This window comes from Taudactylus pleione, unplaced genomic scaffold (genome assembly GCF_031769625.1).
Source record: "Taudactylus pleione unplaced genomic scaffold, aTauple2 ptg000887l, whole genome shotgun sequence".
Lineage (NCBI taxonomy): Eukaryota > Metazoa > Chordata > Amphibia > Anura > Myobatrachidae > Taudactylus > Taudactylus pleione.
Window position 1 is genome coordinate 1820583 of NW_028285288.1, and position 20454 is coordinate 1841036.

The 20454-nt window shown below is 47.1% G+C and overlaps 1 protein-coding gene across 2 annotated transcripts in view; it reads right to left on the minus strand.

Moving 5' to 3' along the window:
- Positions 1-20454, minus strand: part of TRAF6 (TNF receptor associated factor 6) — a 34066-nt gene that overhangs the window by 10113 nt on the left and 3499 nt on the right. For both annotated transcript variants that reach the window (XM_088459022.1, XM_088459021.1), the window contains exons 2-4: positions 3840-4173; positions 2298-2448; positions 1124-1282 (exon numbers count right to left, since the gene is read on the minus strand). In XM_088459022.1, coding sequence (XP_088315148.1) covers positions 1124-1282; positions 2298-2448; positions 3840-4141 — 612 coding nt within the window. In that variant the 5' untranslated portion in view covers positions 4142-4173. The remainder of the gene's footprint in view (positions 1-1123; positions 1283-2297; positions 2449-3839; positions 4174-20454) is intronic.

Consider the following 20454-nt stretch of genomic DNA (forward strand, 5'->3'; position numbering starts at 1 on the left):
CCAGCGTGTGTCAGTGATACCAGCGTGTGTTAGTGTAATGGCTGTGTCAGTGTAACCAGCGTGTGTTAGTGTAATGACTGTGTCAGTGATACCAGCATGTGTTAGTGTAATGACTGTGTCAGTGATACCAGCGTGTGTTAGTGTAATGACTGTGTTAGTGTATTGACTGTGTCAGTGTTACCAGCGTGTCAGTGTAATGACTGTGTCAGTGATACCAGCATGTGTTAGTGTAATGACTGTGTCAGTGATACCAGCGTGCGTCAGTGTAATGACTGTGTCAGTGATACCAGCGTGTGTCAGTGTAATGACTGTGTCAGTGATACCAGCGTGTGTCAGTGTAAGTGTTACTAGCATGTGTTAGTGTAATGACTGTGTCAGTGTTACCAGCGTGTGTCAGTGTAATGGCTGTGTCAGTGTTACCAGCGTGTTAGTGTAATGACTGTGTCAGTGTTACCAGCGTGTGTTAGTGTAATGACTGTGTCAGTGTAACCAGCGTGTGTTAGTGTAATGACTGTGTCAGTGATACCAGCGTGTGTTAGTGTAATGACTGTGTCAGTGTTACCAGCGTGTGTTAGTGTAATGACTGTGTCAGTGTAACCAGCGTGTGTTAGTGTAATGACTGTGTCAGTGATACCAGCATGTGTTAGTGTAATGGCTGTGTCAGTGTTACCAGCGTGTGTTGGTGTAATGACTGTCAGTGATACCAGCGTGTGTTAGTGTAATGACTGTGTCAGTGATACCAACGTGTGTTAGTGTAAGGGCTGTGTCAGTGATAGTGATACCAGTGTGTGTTAGTGTTCTCCCTGATTAGCTTTTGTTATGTCTCATAGGATAAACGTCGTCATACACAGGATCCTATGTCCAATACGCAGTGGCCATATCTGGTACTTGGGACACACGGCCCTGTCCCAAGGGGAAGATCTAGTACGTATGGAGGGCTGGTGACTGTGTCGTATGCCCGGCTTATAACCAACATCTCAGTGGTGGCCTGGACTGAACAGTCTGTGCCAAAACAATGGCAATTATGCCCAGTCAGGACTATATCGGCCTCAGTAAGTGACTGGATTGCGTTATGTGAGGACAGCTTTAGTAACGGCGGCCCCTACGTTACATCTGAACTTACCAACTTCTCATCATACGGCATGGTCAGGACACAGTTCTCACAGGACACTTTACGTCTAGGACAGTCCACTTCCATGTGTTCCTGTAGCTGGCTCCTCTGGAACTGCACCTGGCACTGCGGGCATTCCACGCTGGCGAACTGACAGGTGGCTTGGTGATGCTGCAAAGAACGACAGGTAACAATAAAAGCAAATGGCCACTGTGCGCTATTAGTAGGAAAGAAAGGAAAGATCGGATCCCCGTATACACTAAGCGGCAGCTCTTAGGGCAAAAATACACCGTTTCCAAAGCTTAGCCGAGCACAGGGACGCCCACTGCTGCCTTCTCACATCTGTTCGATGACTTACAACAGCGTAAACATCGGTAACATCGATGCAGATCGGGCAGCCACGCAGCATATGCGGTAAGTGACCAGCCGCAAATACTGCAGCTCTCCTGACGTGCAGCTCTCTGTATAGGAGATTGCAATGTCTAATTTATACGCACCTATAAAATGGCCTTGAAACGGTCAGACACACCTGCATTTGCCTAGCCACTCCGTTACCTCCGCCAAACGCTGACTACCCGTCAATCATTTTGCGAATGGATCTTCTGTGCGGGCTTAATCGCAAAACAGTTGCTGTGTGTGCGCAGCATGGCTGACACGCATCGCAATGGCAAACAACCGCTCGATGTGCGCAAAAATTGGCTGTGTGCGCCTGCCTGAATCAGGCCCTTAGTAGATGTGCAGGTTAGTCAGCCAGTGAGACATCGACAACCTAGACACGCAATATGTATTCTGGCAGCGGATCTACAGGACAGAATGTTGTCGCAATCTAAGCACGCGAGACGTTACGCCAATATTTACTACTATTAAGTTGCCCTAAAAAAGAGTCAGATGTTAATGAGGTCATTGGTCAGCTCTATCGCTTTGTAGAACAATGGAGGCAATGAGACGGAGGGAGAAAAGCTACATAAGTAACTGGAGCCTCAACGTATAAAATAGGACGTTTTTTCAGAGAACAGATCAGTAAAAACAGACTTTAGTGCAAGATGTTATCTGGGCTAAAATTAAATGAAAAACTCCAGTTCTTTATTGCAGGATGTTTTACAGCTGCAGGAGGAGCTGATGAAGAGACTGGGTATTCTATAGCAAGTGCTGTAACGGTACACAATTATGCCGAATATCTGCTGACCTCCAGGTTCCTCAGCTCCATCTTGACGCAGCAACCCTCGCTGGGGCATTTCACCGTTAAGGAGAGAATTTCCCGTTTGGCAAAGTTGTCTGGGAACAGCTGGTTTTCGAGCAGGAGATCGTTATCCACCGGACATTTGGGTCCTGCATCCCTGGAAGACAAAGCAAATGAGAACAGGAAATTACATTAAACACAAATAAATATATAACACAAGCAAAAAAAAAAAAAATAATAATAACCAGAGCACAAACTACGTATTATCGTGTACGGATTTCAGGTCTGGATAGTGCCTACGTTTCTATCATTAGAGTTTATCATTATGGAATTTATGTGAAATACGATTTCAATTTTTTTTGTTTCATGGATAAAATCTTTTACATATACACAAAAAATGTCTGTCATTACTTTACACCGGACACTTTCTAATAATATCACTTTCAGTTGACCGTGGAATATCCAGCAGGGCACAACAACTCATTTGGTATCACAAATGTTTGCAAATGGACACTGCATGGCTAGGTGCTTAATTTTATACACCTGTGGAAACGGGTCTGAATAAAACACCCGAATTCAATAATTACCAGGTGTGGCCAAATACTTTTGTCCAAATAATGCACAGGTTCTCAAACGGTGCATGTTTTCCAGGTCTCCTCACAGAATCATAAGTTAAATGATTGGCTCCACCTGTGGATCTTTTAAAATGTGTCAGTGAGTAAATAATACACCTGTGCACCTGCTGGGTGACCTAGAAAACATGAACTATGTGGGGTCCTGAGGATAGAGTTGAGAACCACTGATACAGTGTATAAGATTAAAGTACAGTATGTTCTTCTGGTTTTCTGATTGCTTTGCTTTCACATTCAATAAACAGGGGCTGGGCGATTGCTTTTTGGCTATTGGTCCTAGTTTATAGAACCAGGGGTTGGACAGATACTGTAAGCACCATCACCGGGGTACAAAATGATGTGCCTGAATAAAATGCTTTTATTGCATTGCACTGACTATGCTTTCTAAATAAGTACTATTCTTCATATACTAGAGAGCATGTCGCAAAGAGTTGTCCCAGAGATAACAGGTGACATAGATGGATGGATGTAATCAGATCACCAGGGATGTCACTGGTTCCTGCCAAACACGTACACTGCGTTCCTTAGAATATTGAGCTTTTTTAGGGTCACCGGGTCCTAGTGACTTTACGGCCATGAAGGTAAATTGTGAATGTTGTGGTGTAATGTCCTAGAGCAGGCCTGGCCAACCTGTAGCTCTCCAGCTGTTGTGAAACTACAAGTCCCAGCATGCCTTGCCACAGTTTTGCTATTAGGGAATGCTAAAAAACTCTGGCAAGGCATGCTGGGACTTGTAGTTTCACAACAGCTGGAGAGCCACAGGTTGGCCAGGCCTGTCCTAGAGAGACGGGTAATGGAAAACACCCTGTGGAAGTCAGTCACAGTATCAGGAATATGACGAGGGGAACAAGATGAGGGAATGGGGGATGGGTCAGGATCGGCTAGCGCAGAGGACAGGCTCATGAGTGCTACCCACCTAATAGATTTCAGGATGCAAGCCTTACAGAAGCGGTGCCCGCATGGCGTCTGCAGGGGCTCCCTTAGTGCCATCAGGCAGATCGGACACTCATACTTGCTCTCCAGCATAGGCTCAAAGTCCACATCGTAGCCCTGCATGTCCTCTATGAACAGGCTGGAGGGGTTCCCGCCAGGGGTCTCCACCGTCGGGCTGGTGACATCGTCTTTGGTGTTCATGCAGCAGGCGCTCGCCATAGCCGCGCAACAAGCGTCGTCCAAATCAGACACCTCAAAGCTGCTCCTGGGATTGACTAAACTCATAGTAACGTGGCTGTTAGACGTCTCCGCACCATCTGAGTAAGAAAAATTAAATAAAATTAGTTTAGATTAGTTTTCCACTGCTTGTTAGTCTCATGTAACGCTTGCCTGTTTAACTACAAGTTCCAGCATGCCCCGTCAGCCTCATCCAACTCTCATTTATCATAGTGAATACAGAATCTTATTTTAGGGAGCATCGATCCTATCACTACTGCACTGGCTTTATTACTATAGCTATAACTAGAAATATCACATTATATCTATACATACACACACATACAGTAAATGATGTTATGTACGTGACTTATTTTAGTCATAAACCCGGAAGCCCTCACAACGTAAAAGGCAGCTCTTATATATGTATCGCATGCAAAAGCGATGCCACCCGCCCCAAGGCTTGATACCTCTCCCCCTAAATACCACCATGTGTACTTTACAACTGCGCTGGGACCATTGGTGGCACAGCATTTCTCAAACTTGTTCCTCAGGACCCAAAACAGTTCATAGTTTCCAGACCACCCAGCAGGTACACAGGACAGGGGCGGATCAATAATAGGTGCAGGGTGTGCGGGTTACACAGGCCCCTAAGTCCAGGGGGGGCCCACAATGCACCCATATTTTTAATACTTACCTCCCTAGAGTCCCATACCGGCGCTATCAGCAATGTAAAAATCTCCTAGAAAATGGCTATCGCTGTAAATTTCCCAGTTTTTTGCGCATGCACAGTAGGGAAATCATCTGGAAAATGGCTGCTGCTGCCATTTCCCCGGGGACCTGCGCATGTGCAGTAGACTCTGGGCACAGACTAGTGCCCAGAGTCTACTGATGCTGCGCTGCGCTCGGTGAGCTCTGCCGGCCGCCAGAGAGAGAGGAGGGGGCCCCGGACGAAGACTGCACAGGGACCCCTCCTTTGTTAATGTGCCTCCGACACAGGTGTATGTCCACCTGCCCCATGACCTGGAAAATATGTCCTGTTTGGGGTCCTGAAGACAGAGTGTGAGAACCACGGCGATAGTGACCACTGTGGGATTTATTTACGAAACCTGTAGAACAGGCAAAGGTCTCAGAAGTTCCCGTCAATGTCGTCCATGTATCCATCCCACAGGGAGGTATCGCACCAGCTGCTATGCTCGGAGGTGGTCTCACAGCCAGGTCTCACACACACTCTGCAAATGGTCTATATTGGCCCAGCTGGGGGCTTTTTAAACCAACTTTATAAAACAATGGTCCATAACTTCTGGCCGCCATCAAACTGGAAAACTGCAAAGTTTTCAAAAACGCAAACCACAGTTTTACATTATTTTTTTCTTTCTTTTAACTGAGATTTGATGACAGCGCCTTATTTCTGCAATACAAGGAATGACAATATCTCACTTTCAGAGCAGAAGTAAAATACTCAGAAAGATACATAATATAGGAGTGTTGTAATGGACCTAAAACTGTAATGCTGCCACCAAACCCTACAAACAGCGGGTGTGCCATTTATGTAGCTCATGCCAAGTCAGTGCAGGATAACAGTGGATATATAATAAGCACTCTGTGCCAGCCCCTGCAATAGGGTAATTCCATGCTGAGTTAGGCCGAGACCGTTATATAAACCAACAACCCATATGGTATGGTTATGGTATAAAAGATAAACCGTTAAAAGGTCGACAATGTCTACATAGACACCAGATGTTAGACAGGCAATAGGTCGACACACTAAAGGTCAATAGGGTCAAAAGGTCGACATGTTTTTTTTCTAACCTTAGTCTTCACCCTAACCGTCTCTTCTAGTGCCTGACCCTAACCGTCCCTCCTACTGCCTGACCCTAACCGTCCCTCCTACTGCCTGACCCTAACCGTCCCTCCTACTGCCTGACCCTAACCGTCCCTCACTGCCTGACCCTCCCTCCTGGTGCCTGAGCCTAACTGACCCTTCTAGTGCCTAACCCTCCCTCCTGTTGCCTGACCCTAACTGACCCTTCTAGTGCCTAACCCTCCCTCCTGGTGCCTGACCCTAACTGACCCTTCTAGTGCCTAACCCTAACCCTCCCTCCTGGTGCCTGACCCTAACTGAATCTTCTAGTGCCTAACCCTCACACTTCTTCCTGGTGCCTAACCCTAACCCTCCCTCCTGGCGCCGATACTAACCGTCCCTTCTAGTGCCTAACCCTTTCTCCTGGTGCCTGACCCTAACTGTCCCTTCTAGTGCCTAACCCTCCCTCCTGGTGCTGACCCTAACCGTCCCTTCTAGTGCCTAACCCTCCCTCCTGGTGCCTGACCCTAACTGACCCTTCTAGTGCCTAACCCTAACACTCCCTCCTGGTGCCTGACCCTAACTGACCCTTCTAGTGCCTAACCCTCACACTCCCTCCTGGTGCCTAACCCTCACACTCCCTCCTGGCGCCGATATTAAATGTCCCTTCTAGTGCCTAACCCTTAATCCTGGTGCCTGACCCTAACTGTCCCTTCTAGTGACTAACCCTTCCTCCTGGTGCCTGACCCTAACCGTCCCTTCTAGCGCCTGACCCTAACCGTCCCTTCTAGCGCCTAACCCTCCCTCTTGTTGCCTGACCCTAACTGACCCTTCTAGTGCCTAACCCTAACCCTCCCTCCTGGCGCCTGACCCTAACTGACCCTTCTAGTGCCTAACCCTAACCCTCCCTCCTGGTGCTGACACTAACCGTCCCTTCTAGTGCCTAACCCTAACCGTCCCTTCTAGTGCCTAACCCTTCCTCCTGGTGCCTGACCCTAACCATCCCTTCTAGTGCCTAACCCTTCCTCCTGTGCCTGACCCTAACTGTCCCTTCTAGTGCCTAACCCTAACCCTTCCTCCTGTGCCTGACCCGAACTGTCCCTTCTAGTGCCTAACCCTTCTTCCTGGTGCCTGACCCTAACCGTCCCTTCTAGTGCCTAACCCTAACCCTCCCTCCTGGTGCCTGACCCTAACCCTCCCTCCTGGTGCCTGACCCTATCCCTCCCACCTGGTGCCTGACCCTGTCCCTCCCACCTGGTGCCTGACCCTGTCCCTCCCACCTGGTGCCTGACCCTGTCCCTCCCACCTGGTGCCTGACCCTAACCCTCCCACCTGGTGCCTGACCCTAACCCTCCCTCCTGGTGCCTCACCCTAAGCCTCCCTCCTGGTGCCTCACCCTAACCCTCCCTCCTGGTGCCTGACCCTAACTCTCCCTCCTGGTGCCTAAGCCTCCCTCCTGGTTCCTGACCCTATCCCTCCCTCCTGGTGCCTGACCCTAACCCTCCCTCCTGGTGCCTAACCGTCCAATAAGTGCATAACCCTAACTCTAAAAAAAATAAAATAAAATTGCGTTGATCATTTTTGCATCAACCTTTGACCATGTCAACAATCTTCAATGTCAACCTTTAGTGTCGACCTTTTTGTCCCTGTCAACCTATTGCCTGTCTAACATGGGCGGTATTCAATTGTTATAGCGCGCCCGATCTTCCGTCTAAAGTGACGAAAGATCGCGGGGCGCTTTTCAATTGTTGCTGTTTTTCGCGCTGATCGCGCCTAAAGTGGTCAGGTTTAGCCACGTAAAACAGCTACCCCCGACCAAAGTGCTGGGCGCGATCGCGAAAAGTGATGTTTGGGCGCCCAAACATGTCACTTTTCGCCCACTTCAGCTCGCACCCCCCTGGGGCTGCGAGCTGAAATGGTGCGCTGGCAGCTGGTCGCGCCTGACAGGAGCAACAATTGAATAACTCATGTCGGGCGCGTACAGGGGCGCAACAATTGAATACAGTCCCTGGTGTCTGTTTAGTCATTGTTGACCTTTTAACGGTCTATATATAGTCTGGAACCGATATGGTATATCTACTGCAGCCCCTCATTATCTTGTGCCCAGGTAACTTCACCAGCAACCTCTGAAAAATATACGTAACATCTTACGGAGGGCAGTACCCAAGCTATATAACAGGGAGGGCCCAGAGAAATCATTGCTCTGCATTTAAGTGGCTGGGTTTAGAATGCGTCTCCCAAACAGCGAATTAGCATCGGATAACATGGCCAAGTGTTAGTGACTAGAGAGGGTATGGCTGGCTCCCAACATCAGAACGATGTGTATCCCAGCCTCCCCGACGCCCCATGGAAGGACATATTGGGCGGCTGTACACACTGCACGATCCGATGTACGACTGCGCGATACACACTTCCATCCCTCGTTCACCTGCACGCGGGCGTGTTTTCCCATCTGACGCGCAGCACGTTAAAGCATGTGGACATGCTATCGGGGGTACACACTGAGCGATATGGATGATCTTTTGTTCCGATCCACGTGTTAAAAATAAAATTAATAAATCAAAAGCTAGGCGTTAGGGGGTGATACACAGGTGGAGGGTGTACTCTACTCTCTCCTGTCCTTATCCATATCAATATCACACACCGTTACGTTGGCCCAGCTGCTCCTCCGTGGTCATCTCATTTATTATTAATATGTTTAAAAAAATGTTTTAAAAAAGGTAAATTAATGGAAAATACACAACGACACCATATAATTCAGTCACTGAAGCAAGAAGTAGATAGGGGAACCCTAACCACACCATTAGGGGGCCATGGCAGAGAACATACCACTAACCACTGCAGAAAACGTACAGGACCACCGAGCACTGCAGAGAACATACAGGACCAGCGACCACTGCAGAGAACGTACAGGACCAGCGACCACTGCAGAGAACGTACAGGACCAGCGACCACTGCAGAGAACGTACAGGACCAGCGACCACTGCAGAGAACGTACAGGACCAGCGACCACTGCAGAGAACATACAGGACCACCGACCACTGCAGAGAACATACAGGACCAGCGACCACTGCAGAAAACATACAGGACCACCGACCACTGCAGAAAACATACAGGACCAGCGACCACTGCAGAAAACATACAGGACCACCGACCACTACAGAGAACATACAGGACCAGCGACCACTGCAGAGAACGTACAGGACCAGCGACCACTGCAGAGAACATACAGGACTACCGACCACTGCAGAGAACGTACAGGACCAGCGACCACTGCAGAGAACATACAGGACCAGCGACCACTGCAGAGAACATACAGGACCAGCGACCACTGCAGAGAACATACAGGACCAGCGACCACTGCAGAGAACATACAGGACCAGCGACCACTGCAGAGAACGTACAGGACCAGCGACCACTGCAGAGAACGTACAGGACCAGCGACCACTGCAGAGAACGTACAGGACCAGCGACCACTGCAGAGAACGTACAGGACCAGCGACCACTGCAGAGAACGTACAGGACCAGCGACCACTGCAGAGAACGTACAGGACCACCGACCACTGCAGAGAACGTACAGGACCACCGACCACTGCAGAGAACGTACAGGACCACCGACCACTGCAGAGAACGTACAGGACCACCCGACCACTGCAGAGAACGTACAGGACCACCGACCACTGCAGAGAACGTACAGGACCACCGACCACTGCAGAGAACGTACAGGACCACCGACCACTGCAGAGAACGTACAGGACCACCGACCACTGCAGAGAACGTACAGGACCACCGACCACTGCAGAGAACATACAGGACCACCGACCACTGCAGAGAACATACAGGACTACCGACCACTGCAGAGAACATACAGGACCACCGACCACTGCAGAGAACATACAGGACCACCGACCACTGCAGAGAACATAAGGACCACCGACCACTGCAGAGAACATAATATACCAGATTTAATCCATTATTGATGCATGTATGCAAAAATAGGTATAATGTGGCTGAGAATAATAATAAAAATGAAGATGTAATGTGTTACTGGTACGCAGAAAACATGGAACCCTGGCTGGCTTAGTTAGAGGGCACTGATGAAAACATTGGGGTAACTTCATAATTATGCTCAACATCTCTAATGCGGCAGCCCAGACCTAATCACAGGCACTGGTGCTTGGGAGCAAAGAAATGACAGCAACCAAGAAAATACAAATACACTCTGAAATTACTTCTCAACATAATAACTTCATGGCCTCTCTATCTAATTACTTCCCCTCTTACAGTCCTCACATAACCTCATAGTTTCTCCTTCTTCACTTTCACATCCTCCCAACCCGAGGCCACCATTCCTGTGTGACTGGGTCATGCAGTCCACCAAGAACCTCTGCAATCTGGCTGCTCCATTATCCTATAGCTAGCGCCTATCCTTGTGTACCAATGCCTATTTCCCTATAGATTGTAAGCTTGCGAGCAGGGCCTTCCTACCTCAATTCAATTTGAGGTCCTGCTGGACTTTTCGCCTCCTTCACCTGTTTTCCAGGTGGAAAGGTATCACACGTGTGCCCGCTATTCCCCGTAGTCAATTCCAAAGTAGGCAAAAATCGGGAACACGCAAAACTTGGATCGGCAAAAAAAATACGGGAATTTTCGGGAAATAATTGTAGGACCCCCCTAAAGATGTCCAGACCTGGGGGATCACTATGGGTACCCCCGTTATAGCCTGCAGAAGAAAGTCGGGTTTTTAAATAGCCACGGCAGGTGCATAAATGCGGCTTTGAAGAAGGTGATGCAGAAGAGCATTTGGAAGTTTTTTTGGGGAAAAAGAACTGTGCCCATCAAATTTGGGGTACATGAAAATGAGTGCAAGCATATTTTTAAGTCCCTTAAATTATTTTTTACAATACTGCAAAAAAATGCACCTGCCGCTACTCCCGCAATGAAGAAAACACCTATCGCATATAAGGGAACCCCTCTGGACTCCATTCTGCTCATTTAGAAGTGTGATCCCTATTTTTTTTTAAACCCAAAAATGTAAATAATTTTTTTTGGGTGTCCCTATTTTTTTTTTTTGCTTAACACACATTTTTAGGGACCATTCTCAGGGGTGCAGGCTATTTCTTTAAGCCTGCACCCCTAAACCCCAATTCAGCACTTTTTTTCGCCTGCTAAAGGCAAGCGAAAAATTATCCCCGTTTTTTTACATTGACTTTTCACACCGGCGAAAAGTCAATAAAACTGAATACGGGGATAATGGAAAAAGGCGAAAATGACATCATCAACGGACTTTTCGCCCCATATTGAATATGGCCCAAGTCTGTCAGTTATTACCCAATCTTGTTCTATTACTGTTGTTTCCAACTGTAAAGCGCAATGGAAATAATAATAATTCTAACAACATGTTATGATTTCCAGCAAACATAACGCCTGAATTATATTACATCGCTCTCACTTGCTAGTATAAACCCTTCTACACTAACAAATCCCTGTTATATAAACACCAGGAAGACTTTGTAGCGATTTGCGGTGTATAAATGATACACTGTACACACTTATGCAGAAACACACATTCAACTTCCACACAAACACAGCATATGTTTTCTGCAGTGGTCGGTGGTCCTGTATGTTCTCTGCATGAGACTCAGCGGCAGATGATATTGGGGAATTCCAGGACCATTTTCCTTTTACATCAGGACTCTGGGAAACATTCAGCTTTCATGTGCTAAGCGCGTTAAGCTTTCGCCTTTGGAATGACAGTCCCATCACATGGCCTTACCTGCCGCGTTAATCAGTTACCAGCATCTAGCTCTAGAAAGACACATACTCCAGCTCGTCTCAAGGCAAATATCGTAAGACACCAGACGTGCGCATCCTGACATACTCAGGGTATATACAGTATATATATGGTTTGAAGGGAGTGGTACATTCCTACACACCATAAAACTGTGGTTAACGTGCACAGCAAATAAAAGAAACAGTGTCTGCATAGCTGGTACTTGTAGTTCAACAACAATTAAACAGATGCACATCACGACCTCTGCTCTACAGAACGATGTATGCCTCGGTTAAGATTTGGTTCAGGAGCTGACAGTCTTGGGAAACATTTACTCTCTGACTGATCCCAAAATGCAATTGCAAACTATGGCCCCTATTCAATTAGCCGCGAAAAGCCGCGATCCGTAAAAAAGTATCGCCGATTGCGACTTTCCACCTGTTGGAAAAGTATCGCCGTATTCAATTCCATCAGCTTTTCGCGTACAAGGAAACGCAATGCAATTTAATAGGCGAAAAAGATAGGCCTCTGACCAGGTGGAGAAAAGTGCAAAATTTGTTTGGGGTGCAAAGGTGGGGCAAGCACTTAGAACCCCCCAAAAAAGTACTTTGACTTTGGGGGCGAAAAAGGACAAATTTGCAAACTAGCAAAATAAGGTTCGGGGGGGGGGGGGCACTAGGAAGGAGTAAAGTGTTTTTGGGGATTGTAGGTGCATTTTTGGGGGTGGAATTTCACTGTATTTAAAAGTTCATTTTAGAGACATTGGGGTACATGTATGATAGCGGCACTTAACGTGCCGCTATACCGCTAACCGCTTCGCCTCTTTACATCTCATCGGCCGGAGAGGGGGAGTGTTAACTCCCCCCTCCGGCGCTACCCGTTAGAGACAGCAGCGCATCAGCCTAGTGCTGATGCGCTGTGTCTCTGACCCGGCCGGCTCCACTGAGCATGCGCGGGATCTCGCAAATATCGCGAGATCCCCGCGTGCAGCCCTGGAGCCGGTAGCAGCCCCAGCAGGGACAGCGCTGTCCCTGCTGTGGGGATAGGCTAGCGCCAGGCTGTAGCTGTTGATAACGACAGCTACAGCCGGTCGAACGGTCAGACGATCTGACCGTTCGTACATAGCCCAGGCTATCGGCGATGCTATCTTGTAGATAGCAGCGCCGACAATGACAGGGGCGCAAAAATTGCGCGATGTAGGCGAAAAGTCTGGCATGCGAAACTTTATCGCGGGTGCGAAAATAATTGAATACCGCCCTAAGTAAAAACAAAAATCCCAGCTCCTGCAAACCACATAGTTCCCTGCATAAGTGCAACGTAATAATGTTCAAGTATCACACAAGACTTCATTGAGAACACAAGGGCTGAACGTTATGAAATATCATTTAATCCTGACAAACAGGAGTCTGAATGCAAAGTATTTTTTCTTTATAAAAATAAATACAACGCAGAACTCGCGTGTAATCTGCCGCAGGAGGAAGGATATAAGGAGGACAAATCACTTTTTTTTTTACCTAGCTGAGCCCCCCCCCCCCTCCTATGGGACATCACTGACAGGTGTGCGGCTATGCTGACCTGTTTTACAGTAGGTTTATAGCCATTTCGTTAAATGAGAGGCCACTAAACATGGTGTGACCTTCTGTAACTATACATGTGACGCGTTATAATGATCCTATGGGAAGATACGTTATCACTATAGCTTCCTTATTAAGCCTGTGATGTCACAGACATTATCTGGTTACACGGAAATTCACAAAACATATTATGTAACGTTTTGCTATAATTAATTACGTTTCCTATAAGGAACCCTGAGCCTGACACACTTGCGTTCTAGACAAAGGCCTCTGTGTAAGTCCGTAACGCTCTTAAATGGGTGATAAAATGCGCTGGTTGCCCTTCTGTGACAACATGACAGGTTGGCAGGAAGCGGAGCCTCTGAATTAGGTCTGTCGCCTTCATTTGTCATGCCCTAGAATGTTTCAAAGAAAGTAAATTATTTAATAAAAAAATTAAAAATATATAAAAAAAAAAAAAACGCTAAAGAATTTAAATTTGGGCACAGGACAAAAAGTTTGCAGTCTGTCGCTATATGACAACCAGTCTCGCAACCACCAAATTACGGGCCTGATTCAGCTTGGATCGCAGTTTTTAATATGTATGCAATCGTCCGATTGTTGCGTTCTGCGCATGCATCACAGTGCGCGAGCCGGCCACTGCGATCGGGACTGTGATTGCAGTGACAACGCAGACCCATCGCAGAGTGATTGACAGGTAGTACCGTTTGTGGGTGATAACCGGCGGCTGGTCGGCGAAACGCAGGCGTGCCAGTGCATTTGAATGCCGTTGCATGGTCGTGCATTAATTAGTCACAGCCTGCACGCAGCCTGAGGACTCATAGCGTGCGCTGAAGTTAGCTGCAATGGTGCTCGATTGTACCGATGGTTTCACAGTCTTGCTAAACATTACGGATATGTGTAGGGTAAATGGGGCGTCCCCTTGTTGTGCTGCGGCTGCATAGCGATCGCAATGAATTAGCATACTATCGCAGTTGAACTGCGAGCGTAACCGCTATTGCATTCGCAGTTGCGATCGGTAGTGAATCTGTCCCAATGTACAAACTCCCCTCCGCCTAGGGCCAGATATATACTTGCCATAAGCTAGATACATGTAATATGATAAACAAAGGGTTCAATTCAATAAGACGCCATTGGGCATGAGTTGCCATTTTAACAGCATGGAAACGCCAACAGCACTGCATACCGCTCCCCTTCGCGGCCCGATCTATATTAACCCCTTGCTATCTTCTACACAGAGACCTGCTAGAAAACAAGTCAATTGAGATGTTAGAATATTTTATATGGCTTACATAATTACAGCGTATAGGAAATTATCATGACACCCTCCATTTATTAATATTTGCCATCTTTTGTTTGTTAGGGGAGAAACATCCCAGGTAAATTAAGGTGAGCCTAAAAAGATATATCCACTCAATACGACCATTCTTACAGGAGGAACCCAGAGCCCCTGCCTAGAAGAACCAGCGTGGCATTGTATACACCAACATGACAACTGTGCGCCCACATGTAACAGTACAGGCAATATTGGGCATTTAGCGTCCCATGAAAGGCAGCAAGCCCAGAAAATGTTCCTATCAAAAGCACTTTAATCCTTTTCAGAGAAGAAGGTAGATGGGTGCTTTTGGCCTGTGCATGCCGTGCGCTTTCACAGGTATTATCCACAATCTAACAAAGTGCGATCTGGCTGATTGTATATTAGGTCCAACAGCTCACGTGTTTCCAAATACTTAACAGAGATTCCTCTCCTCACATCATGTCACTGCCCCTGTCACATGCAGCCCTGTCCTCACTAACACATCACTCATCTCCTGATATACTCTGTGCTGCTGGGGACCCTGCTCCTCCCACTATATAACTCTCAGTCTATGGCTTCCTGCTGCCTCCATTCCCCTCCTCACATCATGTCACTGCCCCTGTCACATGCAGCCCTGTCCTCACTAACACATCACTCATCTCCTGATATACTCTGTGCTGCTGGGGACCCTGCTCCTCTGACTATATAACTCTCAGTCTGTGACTTCCTGCTGCCTCCATTCCCCTCCTCACATCATGTCACTGCCCCTGTCACATGCAGCCCTGTCCTCACTAACACATCACTCATCTCCTGATATACTCTGTGCTGCTGGGGACCCTGCTCTTTCCACTATATAATTCTCACTCTCTGGCTTCCTGAGGCCTCCATTCACCTCCTCACATCATGTCACTGCCCCTGTTATATGCAGACGTGTCCTCACTAAGGCTGGGTGCACACTTACCAGATGAAATGGCCTATCGGCCTTAGCACCAACTGAGCGGCTGATTTGGTAAGCTATACAGACCTATCCAACTGCCCGTGCGATATGTCTGGGAAGAGATCACAACTGGGTGGGTCTTTAAATAGACCCACCCAGTTGTGAAGTCAGTGTCGGCAGTCCCTGCAGCAAGTATACAGGTGGCTGGCGGGTCACACAATGCAGATATATCAGCAAGATATATTGGCATCAGTTGTGCTGCAGGGCAGACCTGACGTGTGTGAACGACGTGGCTTACAGACACATCGGGTGTAAACATCCGCTAACGATATATCACTCATCGTTCGAAAAAATATAACGACAAATGTGTACCCAGCTTAATACATCACTGATCTCCTGACATACTCTGTGTTGCTGGGGAACCCTGCTCCTTCCAATACAGAACTCTCAGTCCATAGCTCACTGCCCCCGTCACCTGGAGCCCTGTCCTCTTCTGCTAATGTGATCATTCCGCACGTGGACGAACAGTTGATGAAGATACACTATAATTAGTGACTCAAAATGTAACTTTGTTCCTGGAACAAACCATGTTGCAATGCAAGTGGTGCAAATGCGTTAATGTATTTTGCATGTAGGGTAAATACTGGCGGCTTTTGAATGTAGCCCTCAAATGCTGGTCAGCTATTTATTGTTAGGTGCGTACACACACAACGATGTAAGTAATGAACGATTTTCGTTGATCGATTTTCGTTCAGTTTTTCCCTTGAAAAAGTGAACGAAAATCGTTTTACAAAGTAATTAATAAAGATTTTCTGTGTGTTAAAGGAAAAATGTTGCAACTTCTATTGCAAATCGTTCAGTTGGCCAGTCTGACTGAACTACAAACTGCAATCGACAAACGTGAACGCGCATGAATGATAATCGTTCATCGTTTATCACTGAACGATTTTTAGAACGAGTGAACGATAACGACGTCGTTATAGTTAAAGCGTTCAAAAAATCGTGTGTGTACGCACCTTTACACTGCAATTTAGATATGAGCTAGGACACACCCCTCACAAATCTAAAGCTGGGTACACACTGGAACGATGCGGGGCACAAGTTGCCGTTTCATAATGACAAACCGCCTCCTTACTCAGTGCGTACCGGTGATTGTGCGCGGTTGCTAGCTTTGATGTGCTGCACATCAAACAGTGATATTGCTAGCGACCTGTAGAAAGTTAACGAAAGACGGAACAGCTATCGTTCCGTTGTTTATTAACTCGTTCCAGCGCGTACAAACAATCCCTGCTCAAGGGCATTTGGTTCGATGTTGGAAAAATGCCCATCGCTTCAGTGTGCACCCAGCATATCTCTCTCTCTCTGCACATCTTACATCTGCCCCATGGGGTTACCAAGGTGCAAAAGCTACTTACTCTTTTTTTTTTATTTGCTTTGCTCCCAACTCAGAACCAGCCAAATTATGGTTATTTTTCCATTAACTGCTGAACATCAAGAAATAATACCAGGACCTCAGCAATAAAACATCTGCACTATCTGGCATGCATTTAATTTTTGTGCTGTGCTACTATCATTTATTGCCAAGTGTTCAGGAGGTCGACAGGGACGATGCCAGCCTCAATACACCGATGCTGGGATCCTACATAGGTATTATGCTACTTGCAGTATTTTATCCCTGCGGGTGATAGTACTTTAAACATACTGATTCCCAGCACCGACATACTGTAGTGACTGCTGACAGTAAGTCCTGAGCTTAGTTTATAGCCGGCTAGATCATTATAGAAAAACACAACATAAACATTCATCTCGCTTCGGTTAAGTAGAGGCTGATGCCGGATGAGCGGACATGAAGAGCACGCCTGCAGAGCACGCTTTGTGTGACTTCGCATTTGAAAACAACATCAAAGAAGGGAGCTAGTTCAGCTGGTTTATCCAAGCTTTGGATAGAAGGTTCTAAACAATTAAGCAGTGTGTAACCCTCCAGAACTACAGATGCCAGCATGTCCTGCCAAGCAGCAGTTGCCAGCTTCTGTGCTACAAGACAGTGCTTCTCAACCTCATCTTTTCAGAAACAGGTCATGTTTTCAGGATTTCTGTCTGAAAGCAGGTGGGATAATTACTGACCCAGCAAAATAGGTTAACGCACCTGTGCACTGTAAAGCTAATAGGAAAATGTTTATTTTACCTCTGTAGTACGAGTTGGACTTTGAAATCAAATGCCTGACTAGTTGCTGTGCTTTAGTGGCCTATTTATCACTGAATATTTGTTCCGTAATCCCCGAAAACACCTGAAGCGGTCCAGAGTTTGGTCCCTGCGGCGCAGCCTGTGGGCTACTCTCCCTGGCAATGGGCGCCGCACATGCTTCGTCTGTCGACCACACATGCGCAGTAGTCCTGATAGAAGAGGGACAAGACCGCTGATGCACTCACTTTCATGGCCGCTAATATCACACCCATACTGCATTGTATTAAGCAATTATTTATCATCATCTCCAAAAAACTAGGAAAACCTACGGAATTGCAATTTGAGCACAGGACATAAAACGTTTGCAGCCTGTCCCTATGTGACAACCAGTCTTGCAGACTTCTCTCTGTGATTGGCCAATCACACCACAGGACACCAAAATATCTACAAGCTGTACAAACGCCCCTTCCCCCTGGGCCAGACATACAGTGCATCCGGAAAGTATTCACAGCGTTTCACTTTTTCCACATTTTGTTATGTTACAGCCTTATTCCCAAATGGAATAAATTCATTTTTGTCCTCAAAATTCTACACACGATACCCCATAATGACAACCTGCAAAAAGTTTTTTTGCGATTTTTGCTGATTTAATTTAAAAAAAAACAAATAAAAAAAAAAAACACTAAGAAATCACACGTACATAAGTATTCACAACCTTTGCTCAATACTTTGTTGATGCACCTTTGGCATCAATTACAGCCTCGAGTCTTTTTGAATATGATGCCACAAGCTTGGCACACCTATCTTTGGGCAGTTTCGCCCATTCCTCTTTGCAGCACCTCTCAAGCTCCGTCAGGTTGGATGGGAAGTGTCGGTGCACGGCCATTTTCAGATCTCTCCAGAGATGTTCAATCGGATTCAAGTCTGGGCTCTGGCTGGGCCACTCAAGGACATTCACAGGGGTGTCCTGAAGCCAATCATTTGATATCTTGGCTTTGGACTTAGGGTCGTTGTCCTGCTGAAAGATGAACCGTCGCCCCAGTCTGAGGTCAAGAGCGCTCTGGAGCAGGTTTTCATCCAGGATGTCTCTGTACATTGCTGCATTCATCTTTCCCTCTATCCTGACTAGTCTCCCAGTTCCTGCCGCTGAAAAACATCCCCACAGCATGATGCTGCCACCACCATGCTTCACTGTAGGAATGGTATTGGCCTGGTGATGAGCGGTGCCTGGTTTCCTCCAAACATAACGCCTGGCATTCACACTAAAGAGTTCAATCTTTGTCTCATCAGATCAGAGAATTTTGTTTCTCATGGTCAGAGTCCTTCAGGTGCATTTTGGCAAACTCCAGGTGGGCTGCCATGTGCTTTTTACTAAGGAGTGGATTCCATCTGGTCACTCTACCATACAGGCCTGATTGGTGGATTGCTGCAGAGATGGTTGTCCTTCTGGAAGGTTCTCCTCTCTGCACAGAGGAATGCTGTAGCTCTGACAGAGTGACCATCTGGTTCTTGGTCACCTCCCTGACTAGGGCCCTTCTCCCCCGATCGCTCAATTTAGACAGCCGGCCAACTCTAGGAAGAGTCCTGGTGGTTCCTAACTTCTTCCATTTACGGATGATGGAGGCCACTGTGCTCATTGGGACCTTCAAAGCAGCAGATATTTTTCTGTACCCTTCCCCAGATTTGTGCCTTGAGACAATCCTGTCTTGGAGGTCTACAGACAATTCCTTGGACTTCATGCTTGGTTTGTGCTCTGACATGCACTGTCAAGTGTGGGATCTTATATAGACAGGTGTATGCCTTTCAAAATCATGTCCAATCAACTGAATTTACCACAGGTGGACTCCAATTAATCTGTAGGAACATCTCAAGAATGATCAGTGGAAACAGGATGCACCTGAGCTCAATTTAGAGCTTCATGGCAAAGGCTGTGAATACGTGTGATTTCTTAAGGCCCCCATATACGGCACGATATGCGTGCCGATCCAACGGATCGGCACGATATAGGTACTATATCATGCCGTGTATGGGCACGATATCGTACCTGATATCGTGCTGCGCGCTCCTGCAGGGTCGTACATCGCATCCCCAGGTCTTCCTGCAAAACCATCTGACCTGGGATGCGATGTACGATCCCATTCACATGAAGGAGGGGGAAGCCGGCATATCGTGCGGTCTGGGGGGACCGCACGATTGCCGGAGGTGACAGCACGATCTGTCTGCCGACGGATCGGCAGTCGCCCTACACTGTGTTTTTTTTTTTATTACATTTGCAAAAATCTCAAAAAAAACCTTTTTACACATTGTCATTATGGGGTATTATGTTTAGAATTTTGAGGACAAAAAGGAAATTATGTGGAAAAAGTGAAGCGCTGTGAATACTTTCCGGGTGCACTGTATATTTGCCATGAGCTAGCAATATGTAGTGTAATATATAAACAATGAAGAAACTCGAAAAATACAATAATGCTATAATATGCTAATACCTAGTGTTCACTCTAGCAACCCGTGCAGTTCCTCTTTCCTGCCTGGGGTGTCATGCTTTGCTCTGGTGCTTCTAGCACACTGTGGTCTGTTGTATCTCAGCAGTTTGTTGCATCAGCTGAGGGTGCTAGAAGCACCAGAGCAGAGAGCGACACCCCAGGCAGGAGAGAGGAATTCACGGGTTGCGACAGGTACAGGGTGCTAGAATGAACACTAAATACCTACAGAAGGCGTCTTGTGTAAAGAGGCACCCCATGCCGACTTCTGCGATCCGCCGTTGGATTACTCTGAGTGACCATCGGCCATAACCTCCAGGTTACTCAGGGTG